Source organism: Scomber japonicus, chromosome 20, assembly GCF_027409825.1.
Source record: "Scomber japonicus isolate fScoJap1 chromosome 20, fScoJap1.pri, whole genome shotgun sequence".
In the NCBI taxonomy this organism is placed as follows: Eukaryota; Metazoa; Chordata; class Actinopteri; order Scombriformes; family Scombridae; genus Scomber; species Scomber japonicus.
The window spans coordinates 7,786,144-7,801,785 of NC_070597.1; the positions used below are offsets into that span (position 1 = coordinate 7,786,144).

General features: G+C 39.1%; 1 protein-coding gene across 2 annotated transcripts; it reads right to left on the bottom strand.

Moving 5' to 3' along the window:
* Positions 1 to 1,691: 1,691 nt before the first annotated feature.
* On the bottom strand, positions 1,692 to 11,815 carry myoz1b (myozenin 1b). Of its 2 annotated transcripts, none has more exons than XM_053341005.1 (6): positions 11,688 to 11,815; positions 8,650 to 8,736; positions 4,251 to 4,417; positions 4,098 to 4,164; positions 3,793 to 3,979; positions 1,692 to 2,313 (listed from the first exon to the last, which is right to left on the bottom strand). In XM_053341005.1, exons 2-6 carry the CDS (start codon positions 8,732 to 8,734, stop codon positions 2,079 to 2,081), a joined length of 741 nt encoding a protein of 246 aa, XP_053196980.1. In that variant the 5' UTR covers positions 8,735 to 8,736; positions 11,688 to 11,815; the 3' UTR covers positions 1,692 to 2,078. The 2 variants fall into 2 exon arrangements, with proteins under 2 accessions (XP_053196980.1, XP_053196979.1); XM_053341004.1 differs by having other exon boundaries at positions 4,098 to 4,167.
* Positions 11,816 to 15,642: the final 3,827 nt, after the last annotated feature.

The following is a 15,642-nucleotide window of genomic DNA, read 5'->3' on the forward strand; positions in this document are numbered from 1 at the left end:
GTGCACACACACACACACACCTACTGATGGTGTATTCTGTCCGGTGCTGTCACATGAGCGTCCCCCCGGTCCCTCAAGCAGTGATGTAGCCCATGCAGTGCCCAGTGTGCAGGTTTTTACTCACCCCGGGTGCTGTCGCCTCCAGTCTCCGTCCGCTCGCGTGTACTACCGTGTGACTTAACGGGAGAGAGGAGAGGGCGAGCCGTGGGCGCATCCAGCCCCCACCAGCGCCGTCCAGCGCTGCGGTCCCGGCACCCCACTCTCGCGATACCGTGCCATCTTCGCAGCTCGCAGCTCTCATTGTGTGACGTAGCGGTTTTAAAGGGCAGCTAGCTCGGCCCGATGCCGCCGCCTTCTGGGCGAGAGGAGGAGGGTGCGAGGATGGTGATGATGTCATCCCATGACTAAATCATGTGGCCTCACCTGTTTGTCAGTGAAGGTCCACACAGGAGCACACACATGCATGTCTTCTATTTCCCCTTAAAAAAAAAATCTCTTTCTCTGCCTCCTCTTTTTTCTCTCTCTCTCACACACACACACAAACACACATGTCCAAACACTCAGTCCCAGTTTGACAGATGCAACCTGCTGTCAGCAACATGCAGAGGACATCTGTATAATTGCTCTCATTGGAGACTTGCCAGCACCAGTTTAGTCACAGCCTGAGCCCGCTGACTATTCATAGAGCAGGTGAGAGGTCATGGGGACGTTGTTGAGTTGGCAGTGATGGTGTGCAAGAGACACAGACATGCTTTGAAGGACTAAAAACTTTTTAGGGGCATATTGAAAAATGAGAATAGAAAAAGAAAAAGAATGTTGATTGTGAAACCTACAAGCTTGCAACATGCATTTGCATTGATGGTGGTTTCATCTTTACCATTCACAAATGTTTGGGGCTCAATTAAGGCAGAGTTTGTCCACCTCTGCCCTCCTAATGTTGAGATGGGTTTAATAAAAAAAATCAACGACGTGAAGCAAAAGATCACTGATGCCATTGCCACCATTGATGCGGCTATAATAAACAAGCATATAATAAAACAGCAAACATGGCAAGAAATCGAGTACCGTCTTGATGTGCTTCGTGCAAATAATGGTGCCCATATAGAGGTGTATTAAATGATTAAATTTCCACAGATTTGTCTATTCATTTGCTTTTGTAATACATTTGTTAAATTGTAAAGAGACTTTATGGACACCCTGTAGTATTTAGCCTGTGTAAAGGAAAATCAGATTCATTTTGAAAACACAATATATGATACATGTTACAAAATAATAGTTGAAAATAACTATTTAGCACTTATTTTCACCATTTTTATGTTCAGGATTTATTGGGCAGCCTAAAACAGCTGTGCCATGATGTAGATGGGTGACTAAACATGCCCTCGACTTCATCCTAACTGCAGAAGTAGTCTATTCAAGCGGCTGCTACATCTAGCCCCTCACTTTTTAAAGAGGTGAATAACTTTGACACCAAATTTCATTGAAAAAAACGTCAATTTACTGTAACACTGGCTATGGAGCACCTGCTAACTACTCATTTAAGTTGCATGTTTTACTGAGTCCACATTTACCTACAAATAGTAGATTGCATTAGATTGCACAAGTGTTCCTAATAAAGTGCTTAATGAGTGTATATTAGAGGGTCTCCTGGACTAGTATAGTGCAGTTTTACATGAGAACAAATTCACACATTCTGTAAAGGGGAACTTTATTGCATAAATACATTGTTTTAAGAGTGCAGAGTGCTTTATCTATTTCTATTCATACAGGCCTTATATTAGCACACAGTATGCAAAACCATAGTAAGACTCATTCATAGTTAGAGATGAAAATGTAAGAAAGCACAAAGGAGACCAAGGGGAGATACTTTATCCTTTTCCATCAAGACATTGTTTTTCAATTTCATTTTCATGCAATTGAAGTACATTTCAACACATTTTCATGTGAGACTCAGCAGCCGTAACAGTATTTCAGTGTATGTGGTGTACTTTATAATCTTATGCTCTCAAATGAGGGTATATTCTTCATGTATCAGTTCCAGTGCATGTACTTAAATATGTGTGTGTCTGCATGTGTGTTCACAGGTCATCCGTCTCTCCGTCAAAGGGCATGGCGTCCACGTCCATGTGGATGCTTAAGTTGTCCTCGTTGCAGACCCAGCCGATGGGCGTGCGGTTGAATGAGGGGCGTGAGCGGACGTCGGCCTGTAGGGGAGCCAGGGGCTCTTGCTCTTCGGGGACATGGTGGATCTCTGGGATATCGAAGGTGAGCAACTTGGACCCCTTTTCAAAACCACCGAAGGGCAGCGCTGTCCTGGAGAGGAAAAAGGGAAAGAATAGGGAGCACTGCAGCACAAATTTTATGATGTGATTTCTGGTTTCCTGCTTTTAATATTTTGTTAGGATGTTGGATATCTATATTACAAATGGGCATTGTTCCAAAGTTTGAGGTTATTGTATAGAGAAATGCTCCCACACACACACAGGTAAGATTTTTACACGTGTTTTTTTGCTTTGTCCAATCTCATATTTTGGAGGGCTGGCCAATCAGAACAGAGCAATTTTATCAGGAGGCGGGCTTTAAACAGACAGGTGCTATTAGAGCTGGTTTCAGATAGATGGTGAACTGAGGGACTTCATAAAAGGCCAGTATAAGACAAAAAAGACTTTTTTTTTTAACTGATATTTCAAATATATTTCAGTAGAGACCCAGATTAAAAATATAGACCTGGAAATGCACAATGGAAACTGCATAATATGGCTCCTTTAAAAGAACATATGAAACAGAAACACACTCTTTTAATATGAATAATAACTAATTACCATAGGTTAAAATCTGATAGACTCTTGTTTGTTGAAATACCTAAATGAATTTCCTCTGTTCAACATAGTTTGCTGGTTGTTTACTGCTTATTCAGACCTATTAGTAATTACGAAGGATACAGCTGATCATACCGGAGTCCACAACAACCATTAACAGCATTTCAGTGGACAGAGCTCAAGGGTTCAAATAAGATTAAGATAATTATATCTGGACAGAAATGTTTTCTCAGCGGTAAGCGTAAGTATAGGTATGTTCATTCCTAAATGTCAGTGCTGCGGTGTCTGTGGTCTTTAGCTATTGCTGAGTAAAGCCATGGAAACACAGCCAGGAAACAGCTGGTTGTCATAGTGATGTGGGGAGTGAGTTAGGGAAACGGGTGCTGCAGTAAAAACTTCCTCAGACATTTTTTTTTGTAACAGTAGCAGTTATCTCCCAATCAAGAGGCAAATACAACACATAGAAAATAACATGATAAATGCATAAACAAACATTCAAATAAAAGAAACGTTTAAAAGTCGTCATTATTATATTAGCAAACTTATTGAGATTGGTATTTGATGTTCTCAGCATTTAATCATTTTTCAAATTGATCTGCTTGAATGACTCTTATTGTGTCATTTAACTTACCTTTACTATCTATACTTTCTCTTATCATCAAGATAGGACAAACTAATAATGATACTCATTTTTGAATATGGTACATGAAAGATGCTGTCCATTGGAATTATGGAAAGTGTATGAACCAGGGTTTTGGAGTAGGTCTGCAACTTTAAATACAAAGGTAGATAAATTATTGTACACTGAGAAATACTTTTCATATTTTCTGACATTGTATAGACCAAATAATCACAGAAGTCACTGACCGATTAAGTCAAGATAAGTTATTGTCAATATATCTGTTCTGTGCATGTTTGTGTGTAATAAGGTGCAGCTGCATTCATTTTTTTCTGTGTGTCTGTGTCTGTGTACCTGTTGAAACTCTTGTAATGGGGCATATCAGGGTGCATGTAGATAGGTCCTGGCATGCTGGCCTTCATGGTGGATGTCAGCTCCTCATTGCCCCTCATGGCCCGTTCCCATGGCGATACATAGTTGCGTACATACTGCTTCCTTCTCTTCTCCTTCTCCGCCTCCTCATCCACTGTCTCCTCCACAACTGAGAGACACAGGGGCAGAGGGGAAAAGAGACAGGAGATCATAGAGATGAAATGCAAATTAAATTAAAACTACTGAACAATTGTCAGAAAATATACAAAGTGCTTTTGTGCACCTACCTTCTTCCTTTCGGACCTCAGGCTTTGGTGGAACGGGGGGTGGGCACATCAGCAAATTCTCGAGATTCTGCTGGAAAACAAAAATAGAAGATACAGACTGATCAGTACACACACATACATAAAACACACACACCGTTTCTCATCATCACTCACCATGTTCTCGTTGGTCACGATGAACTTCTCAACTCTCTGCTGCCTCATCCTGAACATTTTGGAGCCCTTGTTCGTGAGCAGGGAAAGTTCCTCTAGCATCACATCTTTGGGCGTCTTGATCTTGGTGCCCAAGTCAAACTCAGAGGCCTCGGGGTCTGACTCATCATCTGAAAGGAAGGAAGAGGAGGAGGAGGACAAACTGAAGAGACTGAATATGGAATAACAGGTGGGTGTTTGCACAAATGATCTTGATTCACATATATAGAGAGAAAAGGTGATGTTACGCTGCTGTAAGGTTCCTTGGATAAGACATGTCTACTGAACACACTTTTGACCAGATTTATTATCAATAAGTTATGTTAGAATGTTCTTTCCAATAAGATCTTTAATTCACATGCAACATGCATCCCACCATCCCTGGATCAAGTACTGTCAACTATCTAATAAAGGCAGCAGTGTTTTCATAATGAAAGGCATTAAATCTCTTTGCTTTTAGAGATGAGTACTAAACTTAAAAAAACATTTGATGCAACAATTCCACATGTTCATTCATTACCTCATCCGGGGGTCATGTTTTTAATCCAGTCTGATTGTTTATTTATTATTTGGTAAAAACTTACTTACTTTTTAAAAACTATATAGTATATTTTAAACTAACAGATACAATAAACATTTTGAGAAATTTGTGTATTCGTATGTGCCTTCCCGAGTCAGATGAGAAGATTGATACCACATGCTAAATATGAAACCACTGCCAGCTGCTGGTTAGCTTAGCTTAGCATAATTAATGGAAACAGGTGGGAATAGCTAGTCTGTCAGGCCTCCCAGCACTCCTGAAGCTCACTAATTAATACGTTATATCTTGTGTACAAAAAACAGATTATGTTTTTATGGGGGTTTATGCTAAGCTAAGCTAACCATCGCCTGCCAGCTTCATATTGAATGATCATGAGAGTGACATTTATCTTCTCTCTCATTTAAATCTCAGTTTTAAAAAAAAGGCAATAAGAGTATCATAAAATGTTAATCTATTCCATTAAAGAACACTAGACACTTTATTATAATTGTATGCAGTACAATGACATTTTGTGACAACCATCAGAAAACAGCAGTGGTAGGAACACTAGGGAATGAATAAAAAGTGAAATGAAATCAATAAAAAGAAGGGGAAAAAGAACAGACTTAAAATATGTATTGCGCATTCATATAGTAAGGGAGTCATATATATTATATTTTGGATATACATATGTATTAGTTTATGATATATTGGATTATAGCCGGTTAAGAATGTGTTATGAATGTGTTAACATTAGCAGATTAGACTTTTTCTCTACTTTCTAATATACTGCATTTATACATGAACCTGGCTTGTGCAGCTCACAGTTAATTATCACTGTGCAATCAAATTAAAGCATTTGTTGTTATTAAAATAGCAGTTTGGAGGATTATGCAGACTTGGAGGATGTACACAATCTCGGAGTATTTTCTATTTTTTTTCAACTAAACCCATTTTGCAAATTAAAAGAGTAGGTTTATCCTCCATAACATTTGAGGCTGCATTTTTATCTTCTGGCTGTATATCGTCCTTGTTACGATGAATTAGGGTTGAAACCTGCTGTGTGGTATTGGAGGTGTGTGTGTGTGTGTAAGTCCAGGGGAGTTGTAGGGGTTACTAGGCCAAAGCAATATGGAAGAAGAGGCCACTGGGGAATGTCACTGCAGGTTTTCTGGGAGAACTGTTTACAGAGGGAAATCCTTATAATACTCCCTCGCTCGCTCTCTTCTTTCTCTGTGATGGAGAGATCTGATGGATTTTACTGCTTCACAGTGCTCCTCATAAAACACTCTTCTCATCCACCACATACACTCTGATATCACTCATAACACCTGGAGTCCAGCCATAAACCAACATACACGCACACACACACAAGCAGACTTGCACGAACACATCTATAAAGCGGGGAGTTGGCATTGCAATGCTGCGGAGAGCTGTTAGCAGTACCTCATAAATCAGACTTGTGCAAGTGGGTGTGTGTTAAGTGAGTGTGTGTGTGTGTGTGTGTGTGTTAGAGAGAGAGAGAGAGAGAGAGAGAGAGAGAGAGAGAGAGAGAGAGAGAGAGAGAGAGAGAGAGAGAGAGAGAGAGAGAATAATTGAGGCTGCTGAGCAGAGCGAACTCTCCCATGGGGATATTGATTAGAGTGTTAATTCAGAAGAATGTGAAACTGGAGCTGGCTGCTGACTGGGAGGAAATTGGACAGACTGACTGAGACAGGAGGGTGGACGGACAGACAACATACGTACAGACTGACAGAGACAGAAAGGTGGTCAGATGGACAACACACATGAGGTTGGACAGGCAGACAACATACATACAGACTGACAGAGGTGTGGGAGGGTGGACATACAAAAAATATACAGACAGACTGACAGAGGCATGGGACAAGCGTGAGAATGACACAGTGGCCGGGATGATGGAGAGATGAGTGGGCATTAACTGGAGCAAAGTAAGGGATAAGCAGGATAAGCTCCTGAATGGCTGACTGAAAACAAACTGGTGGAAAGATACAGATGTGGCTGCAGATGTGACAACAGAGGGACGGTATAAAAAAAACAGGAAAAGACACAAAAGGGTAAATGACAGATATAAGCATGCAGAGAAAAGCTCGATATGTGCAGTCAGGGGTTCAACAGTGAGAATATTTTATTGAGGTTTTCACATTTTCTTATACATAAATGTCTACTCTGTTAGTTAATAGTTGCTGTTTAAAGGGTAACATATTAAACTCATTTTAACATGTGAATATAGGTCTCTGAGGTCCCAAAAACATCTCTTTAAAGTTGTTTGTTGAAAATACCTTTCATTTTACGCATTCTTGCATGCCTCTATACTCTCATGTTTCAGTCCTTTTCTGGACAGGCTGTTTCTGTGTCTGTAGTTGCTGTTGTCCATACCCATGTTTACACCGCGCCATGAAAATAACCAACATGGCCGCTAACGGAAACACAGGTGTTCAACCACTACATGTTTCATCCAGAATCTGAACAGATTCCGACAGAAGTTCAAACATTGCAAATGCAGAAGGATATTTCTGAATGGTTAGTCAACAATTTGCGAGTGTTGGTGTGGTGGCTAACATGTAGGTGGCTAATGCTAACTTTAACTTTCTTCATTCTGCCAAATGAGGTCAATAATTATCTATTGATATATAGTTAATCAGTACTTAAGTTGCATGTTGTCAAGCTTTTTGAAATTTAAAAAACCTTCCTGCAACATGATCAATGGTGAAAGAAGTATCCAAATTCTTTATTTGAAAAAAAGTAATTTCATATAATGTAAATGTACATCATGCACTACAAGTAGAAGTCCTACATTAAAAACTTTAGAATTAACAGAATATTGTACTTAATGTATCAAGTGAAAAAATTGTAAAAGTACTGTAGATCATTTATTTGTTATGTATTGGATTTGATTATCCATGCATTAATAATACTAAGCTGCATTTCATTTTAAGCCAGTTGAGATAGAGTTTAACATGGAACAATGCATCTTGTTTTATAAATTGATAATGTTTCGTAGGTAAAAACAGAATCTGAAAAGCAACTACTAACAATAGATATTAAATAAATGTAGTGGAATAAAACAGTACAATACTGTATTTGAATGATAATCTATGAAATAAATACCTTAAAATTGCATATGGATATTGGACAGTTGATTTAATGTACTTTGCATTAAACCCTCTATGTCTGGTGGGTCTTTTTCTTCAATAGGTAAAATCTGTGGTGCATAGGGAGCAATTTTTTAGATAAATGAGGCAGAAAAGACACTAAAATGTTGCTCAAATAAACCATATCAATAAATGAAGCGATTGTGGAAGCTAAGACATGAACTATAAGACACGTGTTTACAAGTTGCATCTCTTCCACTTCGGTCGCTGCTTACACACGGCCTCCAACAAATATAGCAGGAGGAGAATCACTGTCTGGTATTTTGTGTCACCTCTAATGGTGACAGATTTGTGGCTGCTCAGCCATCTAATAATGACCCACATCCCTCTAGGAGATGCCACATGTATGTTAGATATTGTGTTACTGCTAGGAACAAGTGTGTGTGTGTCTCCTTATTTAATTGTAATATCATAAGACCACATGCAACGATTTACACCCACGCAGTTCGATTTACACACAGGCTGTGCAGATAGCAGACACCGCAGAGAGCGAAACTTACAATTGGATTTGACATTTATTGGACTGGATAATCAGATCACACGGGAGATAAAGAAAGGTCTTCAAGGAACGAGGATGAAGAGGACCGGCAAAATGTCTCCAGTTTACAATTTTGTGTGTGATTGTGTGTTCATTACGCTGTGTGTGATTGTGTGTGTTTGTGTGTCTTACCATTCTGGCTGACGTTGGACAGGTCAGTGATGATCTTGTTGGCCTTCTTCCTCTTGTTAGGGGGGGCAGGAGTTGTCAGAGGCATGGCTAAGGACAGAAAAACAATGACTACTGCAATATTTTGGACAGAAAAGAGTTTTTAACCAAATCTTACAGTGTACATTATTGAATTGAGTTAACTGAGTAAACTGCTACAGAAGTTTCATGGTCAGGAAAAATACTTTAAAGAAAGTTTTAAAAAGTTAACTAAAATAAAAATGTATTTAGATTTTAAAATTTAAAGCTGCATTCGCCAATATTTTTATAGCAACGATGGAATTACTGTGTGTAATATGAAAGGTGTAGCTCAAAGAGATTTATGCTCCTACGCTGCAGCTCTAAGGGCATTTAGTGTCCTTCAGCTCATTTTTGGGGTTTTATGGCCCGATTTTACTGTTTGGTTTAGTTCTCATTAATCCTCCAGCTCCAGCAGGCTTCTGTTTTTTTAAGCATAAAAGGTCTAACACACCCAGCACGCAACTCGCAAAGACAATATTCACTACTAACTGGTGAACATACTTTGAACATTTTGCAACTAAAGAGTCATTTATACTTGAATATTGTAATTAGGTTAATCAGGTGGCCAGAAACATGGCTTCATAGGAAAGTCTCTCTGTGTCTGCCGGAGGTTTAAATAAGCAACTATTTGGTAACACAATCGCCTTAACAACTTTTTAAATTGATAATATCATATGTCATTATAAATCAATACCAAAAAATGTATCAGTGTGGGCTTAAAGATTTAACAGACATATATGCATTATGAACAAACTGTTCTCAGGCAAGCCCAGAGGATAGTGACTGGGCCATCCCATATTCTTCATTTAGAGTATGAGCTCCTACCCTTGGGCAGATGATATAGAGTCCCTAACCCCAAACCGTTTTAAGAATTCATTTGCTCCAACCTAATTTTATAGTGCTTTTATTATGGTGATCTTTTAGCATGTGTTTTTTTCCCATTGGTGTAAGTATGTGTTGTGTGCAATGTTACAGTATATGTGCAATACTGTTATGTAATTGTTGTTGGGATGGTATAGCTGGTGTCATTATGGCTGTCAAGCATTTATAGCACAGTTGCTGAGTCCAAGACAAATTTCCCTAAGCGGGAAAATAAAGTATATTGTATTGTATTGTATTGTATTGTATAAATCATCACTGATTATAATAATATCAGATTCTTGTAAACTTTATTTTTTGCTTAAAAGCATCCAGGTTGCTGTTGTGTGAGTTTGGGTCTGAAACTGTAGAAAGCAGCTTCACTCTAAGAAATTATATCATATACAATTAGTTGTTCACTGCAACAATATTACTATCAAGAAAACATGATTTTTAGTCTGTTTATTACAATTATCTATTTATTTTCATTTTCAGCATTTTTTTTCTGTAGAGCACTTTGTTCAGTGTTTCTTTTATAATATGCTCTATATTGTAAATAAATTGACCTGATTTGACAAGTATTTCCTCAATAGATATATTATATTTGAACTGATCTCATACCGTAAGAAACAAACAAATATTAAGAATTATTTCCCAAATGCTGAATGGTATTTGGTCTGCCAGGCATCCAGCAGAGAGCATGACAGAATTAGCAACAAGACTGGCAGTGAAATATGATACAACAAAAGTGTTAAACTTATCTATAGTATATCTATAGCATGACAGAGTCTACAGGGTTTTCCAATTTGTTTATGATGAAGCTGCACATCGGGTCCCAAATTCTAGCAAGCTCCAGCAGAAACCTTGCTGGGTTCCCTAATTAAGTTAAGCACTCTTTAAACATAGTGTATATACCCCTGCGCGCCCTTAAGGACACTAATTCCCAGTGGCAGCTCGTGTCTCTCTCGACTAACACTCAGATGGGGGCTGGCAGTATGTCGCTGTCTATTGCACAGGTCGAAAGCAATTATGTAAGGCTGGAGGTGAGTCCCAGTACAAGAGAAAAAAGCTGGAGGGCCCGTCTACAGGGAGACAGTTAATGTAATTGCTTTTCATCCGCTGTAATTGAAGCTCATTTCCTAGCCTGGGATTCAGTCCTGTGTGAGCTATTTTTATGAACCCATGTTCTATAGCACCGTGGCGAGTGGGACTGTCATCAGCGCAGGACATGCATACAAATGAACACAGGCAAGTACACGCACAGATTTGCACTCAGATAGTGTTTCTCTCGTGATTAATGTGAGTCAGTGGCTGTAGATTAAAAACTGGGGATTACAGGTGTTTTTGGATGTTCTGGGAAAGGCAAGATGGAGAGAAAAGTGCTGCTGATGCCGACAACGGGAGCAGCGTGAGGGCCTGGGTCCAGTTACCAACTCTCTGAGCGAAAAGGTGCTCCTGTCCCCCATGACCAGCCTGTTATAGCTCCCAAATAAATCTCTAGGAGACAGCTGAGGAGGAAGGGCATCAGTCAGCACATTCCCAAATACACACATACATCCATCCCCAAGCACACTGCTCACAGACTAAAAACTCCACTGCAGCGGGCCACATTCCTCACCCACCACAGTGTTAGGTAAGAGCTGGTGGAAGAAGAAGTAGTTGCAAGAGAGAGGAAATTCATCTACCAGCTGGCTTTCATAAATAACTGATATTTAAGCTTTTCAAGAAGTTGTGTGTCAGCAGTGTAAATGTCAAACTACATAAATGTGATATGATATTAAAGCCTTATTTTGAGCAAGAACTGCACCTTTTAGCTAAATACATTGCCCACTGTGTAATATACTGTTCAGCATCTGTGTCTCATTCTCTCAAACATTTATTCATGTAGGTGCAGAGGCCTCTTCAGTCTACTGGTAGGGTTCCTCCTGCAGGGCTGTACCAAAAATCTGCTAACCACAAAAATCAAATACATCTGTCTCTAAATAACTCCTTGGACAGAATTATTTAACAACTCAGTTAACATCAGCGCCAGATAATCCCCAAACACTCAAGGCATGTATGAGAGAGATTTCTTTGTGTCACCGGGTTGCATCGTTGTTGTCACACACATTCACTCATCTTACCTAAGACCTAGGTATCCACAGAAAGACGCAGGTCCCAGAAGGTCCCAGAATGTGTGTGTAGAAGAAGAGGAATATAGATTCCCGAGTGAATTTGTGTCCCCGAGCTTGTATTGTACTGCCTGCCCTCCTCTTCGCCCCCGTGAGAGTGAAACCCTATCAGCAGGGCTGCTTCAGTGCTATGGACCGGGCCTGGAGGGTGGGAAGGGGGGTGGGGTGACATGAGTAGGGGGCATAGTGGGTGGTGGGTGTGGTATTTCAACTTAAGAAGTTGGTTATGTTGGTGATAATTTAACAAATAATGATATATTCATGTTTTATTTATATATCAAGTGTCTTTGTGGGATGATCATATTTTCATTTTCGTTCTTTGTGTAAACTTTTTTTAACCAGAAAAGCCTCAGTGAGATTAAAAATAATTATTTGTCATGAGCATCCAACCCAAGAGAAGCAGCAATAAGAATGAGTTACAGACAATAAAGCACAAAAGATGCCACAAAATTGCACAGAAATGCAATTATTAAATATTTTTTCTGTTACTATCATATATCACACACCTTACTCTGTGCAAAAATACATAATAAAATTCAGTCCAAGTTTATAAGTCAAAGTTCAATAAGGAAACTCTGGGGAAAATACAACAAAGGAGTTTTGACCTAACTTTGGAAGATACTCATTTGATTTAGCCCCAGTTTATGCCTCTCGTTTAGTAGCATTACATTGGAGTCACAGTAATAAGCATCTACATCTCAACTATAAATGTTTCCTATGAAGGAGTCACTAAATTTTATCATGCTTTTTTTCATCCAGAAAGCGAGATGGGATATACCTACAACATAGCTCTAAGTGTTGTTGAAGACCTGATATTTCTATCATTGCTTATACATGAGAGGGGTCTTTTTTTTATTATTGCATTATCACAGAGAATAAGGACTGTGGATTTTGTCCCCCATCTCTCACATTGAAATTATATTTCTAAGGAGTCTTCACACAAATATGGACAAGAAGAAGCACTTTACAATGATCAATAACCCTTGCAATGTCCATATGGGCATTTGAGTAATGTATCGACAAAGACTCGAAAATAATGAGACTACATTAAGACTCTAAAACATGCTAATCATAGAAAAGCTGACCTGAAAATTTAGAGACCAAACTGACTAAAAGTACAAGTTCTTCTCTGGAAAGTTTTGGTCACCACTGGTCTTCAGCTTGACTTTGGAACAACCAGAATAGACTCCAAATATTACATTTTGACCTTGAAAGTCACTGGTTTACCGTTGAATTATACAATTTATGATTTTGTTAAATTCATCCAGATTTCAACACAACAATTCTTCTTTGTACCACCAACTCTAATTCCCGAGGAACAGAATAAACACGACAAACAACACAGGAGAATATCTTTTCAGCAGTCACTTTCTTTCCCTGTCACTCAGTTTGTATGTGCCTTAGGGTGTTCATGTTCTTGTTGATGTGCTTCCTCTCCCTCTCATAGTCTCTTTATACATCCTCCTCCACCACGGAAACCTTTGGGTATTACAAATTCGAGCCTTGTTTGTGCCTGGCAGCAGTTATTTGTATCATGATGTCAGTCAGTTCCTCGTCAGTTCTCTACTTTTTGATTTTTAGTTTTAGTTTGTGTAAGTAAGTTTGCCAACTTTTTCTGTCCAGTTGCAACACTGGGACAAATAAAAGGGTATTTCACTGCTGTGTCATCTGGAATAGGAAGAAAGAGGCATGTTTGGATGCTAACATTTGCTATTTAGCTGAGGCTGAAGGGAATGTCATTATAGTTTTGAGGGTATTTGGTCATAAACCACTATTCATTTTGATGGCAGTAGTTATTGCAATACATATTTAGGGGAACATAAAAGTCTGTACCAAATTAAACGGTAGTCCATTCAATAGCTTTCAAGACATTTAACTCAAAATTACAAATTTCTCCCTAGAGGAAAAATCTGTGGGTTCGCCATTGTCATAAAGAGTCATCATCTGGAAATCATGAATGTCAATACCAAATTTCATGGCACTATATCCCATATTAGTTGAGATATTTCAGTCTAGACCAAAGAGGTAGCTCAACTGACAAACCAACATTTCCATCACATCCATCTTGATATTGGAGGGGCCAGGTGGCCTTGATAGAGATGTGTGTGTGGCAGGGTTGTAAATCCATCAGGGAATTCAGTGAGTAGGTTTGTTATCAAGCTGTTTGATCAGATTAGTTTATAATGAATTTAAAAAAGCAGTAAAGCTCCTAGCTCCTCTTTACTAAAATAATAACCCTGAAATAATCAATTCACAAGAGACTGAGAATGAATACATTTTACCCATGATCTGACCTGCCTCTAAACCTTGACCCTTAACCCCAAACACTCAACTCTGTTGACCTCGAAGCATGGTGTGAGGAAAGAGCCCCTTTGGCTCTAAGCAGGAAGGGGACACAGGATGCACGAGGTAACGCTTCCCTCCCACCAATTAAATTGTAAAAAGGCCACCAGAATTAAGACTTTAGCACTGGGCCAAATAACTGGAGATTAATGGCTCCAAAAATAGGTGCAAAGGGCTACACATCTGTGTGTGTATGTGTGTGTGCGCGCACTCACTCACGCGCGCGCGCATGTTTGGAACTGCGCAAGAGGAATTAACAGAGGATAGGAGGAAGACAGAAAGAGGGAGAAATGTAGAATTAATTCAGTAATGAGGCCAAAAGTTAAAAGTGCCACTCCTGTCATTACTGTAAGTGCATTTGGAGCTTTTATTAATTTCTAAAAACCAGTGACCCAGTTGGTAGAAAAATGAATATGCTACAAACTGGAGGGTAAGGGGTAGCTTTTTGTCGTACCTTCCACTAGCGCAGCAGCTAAGCTTATCAGCAGACCTGAACAGGACTAAAGTTAGCGGCTAAAGTTAGCACTTCTGTCACCGGATCCGAGTCAAGGGTCAGAGGTTAGATCCCTTTCTGAGGCCATGGTTGGATTTCAGAGTTACAAGGCCATCAGGTGCTTGTCATTAAACTGCTGTGATATATAGGCCAACAATCCTACAAGGACATCTTCAGCTGCAATAGTCAAAATTTTAAGCAAAAACAAAAGAAGGGGAGGCAAGGGGGGTGTACAAATTATATATGAAATCATTTTTAATTTTTTCACTCAGCTGCCAGATGCACAGTTATAATCTAAAAAAATAATTAAAAATATAAAAAGATAGGAAAAAACATACCAAACCATATTTTTGGTGTTTTGCTGTAATAAATGTTACATTTGTTGATGTAAAACCTGAGCTCAAACCAGGGAGGAGAACATAAACTGCAGGGGTACATGTCTGAATAATATATCCTATAGTGCCTCCATGTGGTGAAAGTGTAAATTACTTTTTTTTTTTAAATGTCCAAAATATGTGTCATTGATCTCAAAACTGCTTAAATGGTGAGATTTGCAGATTAAAATCCAGCAATTAGAAAAGTCAGTGAAAGCCTGAAGGAAGAAGAAGGAAAAACTAAACACTGACTGGTCGTCCGGTGTGGAAGAGGGTGGTGACGTGAGTGACACAGGAAGAAACAGAGTGACAGCTGAGGTGAGTCATGTCTATTTTTATTCAGCCGCATGTCTCTGTGGAAAAGAATCACAGCTAAACACACGTTATACCTCTCTTGTTTCATATCAACAGATCGAATCTACTGTAAGAGGCTTCCCTTTTTCGTGTTCCTCGCCTTGATGAAAAACTACAGAAAACAAAGCATGCACCACTGCAGAGTGCAACTACAAAACTCCAAATCACAAAACACAAATCCTAAAGACATATACTGCATATATAACAGAAACAGTAACAACTTGTATTAGACCATAGTGAAGCAACTTATTAGCGACTTATAGAGCAACTTTTAAATGGCCACGGGTTCTGTATGATGTGTACAGATATGATAAGTCAAATCTGCACTTTTTACATCTTATTA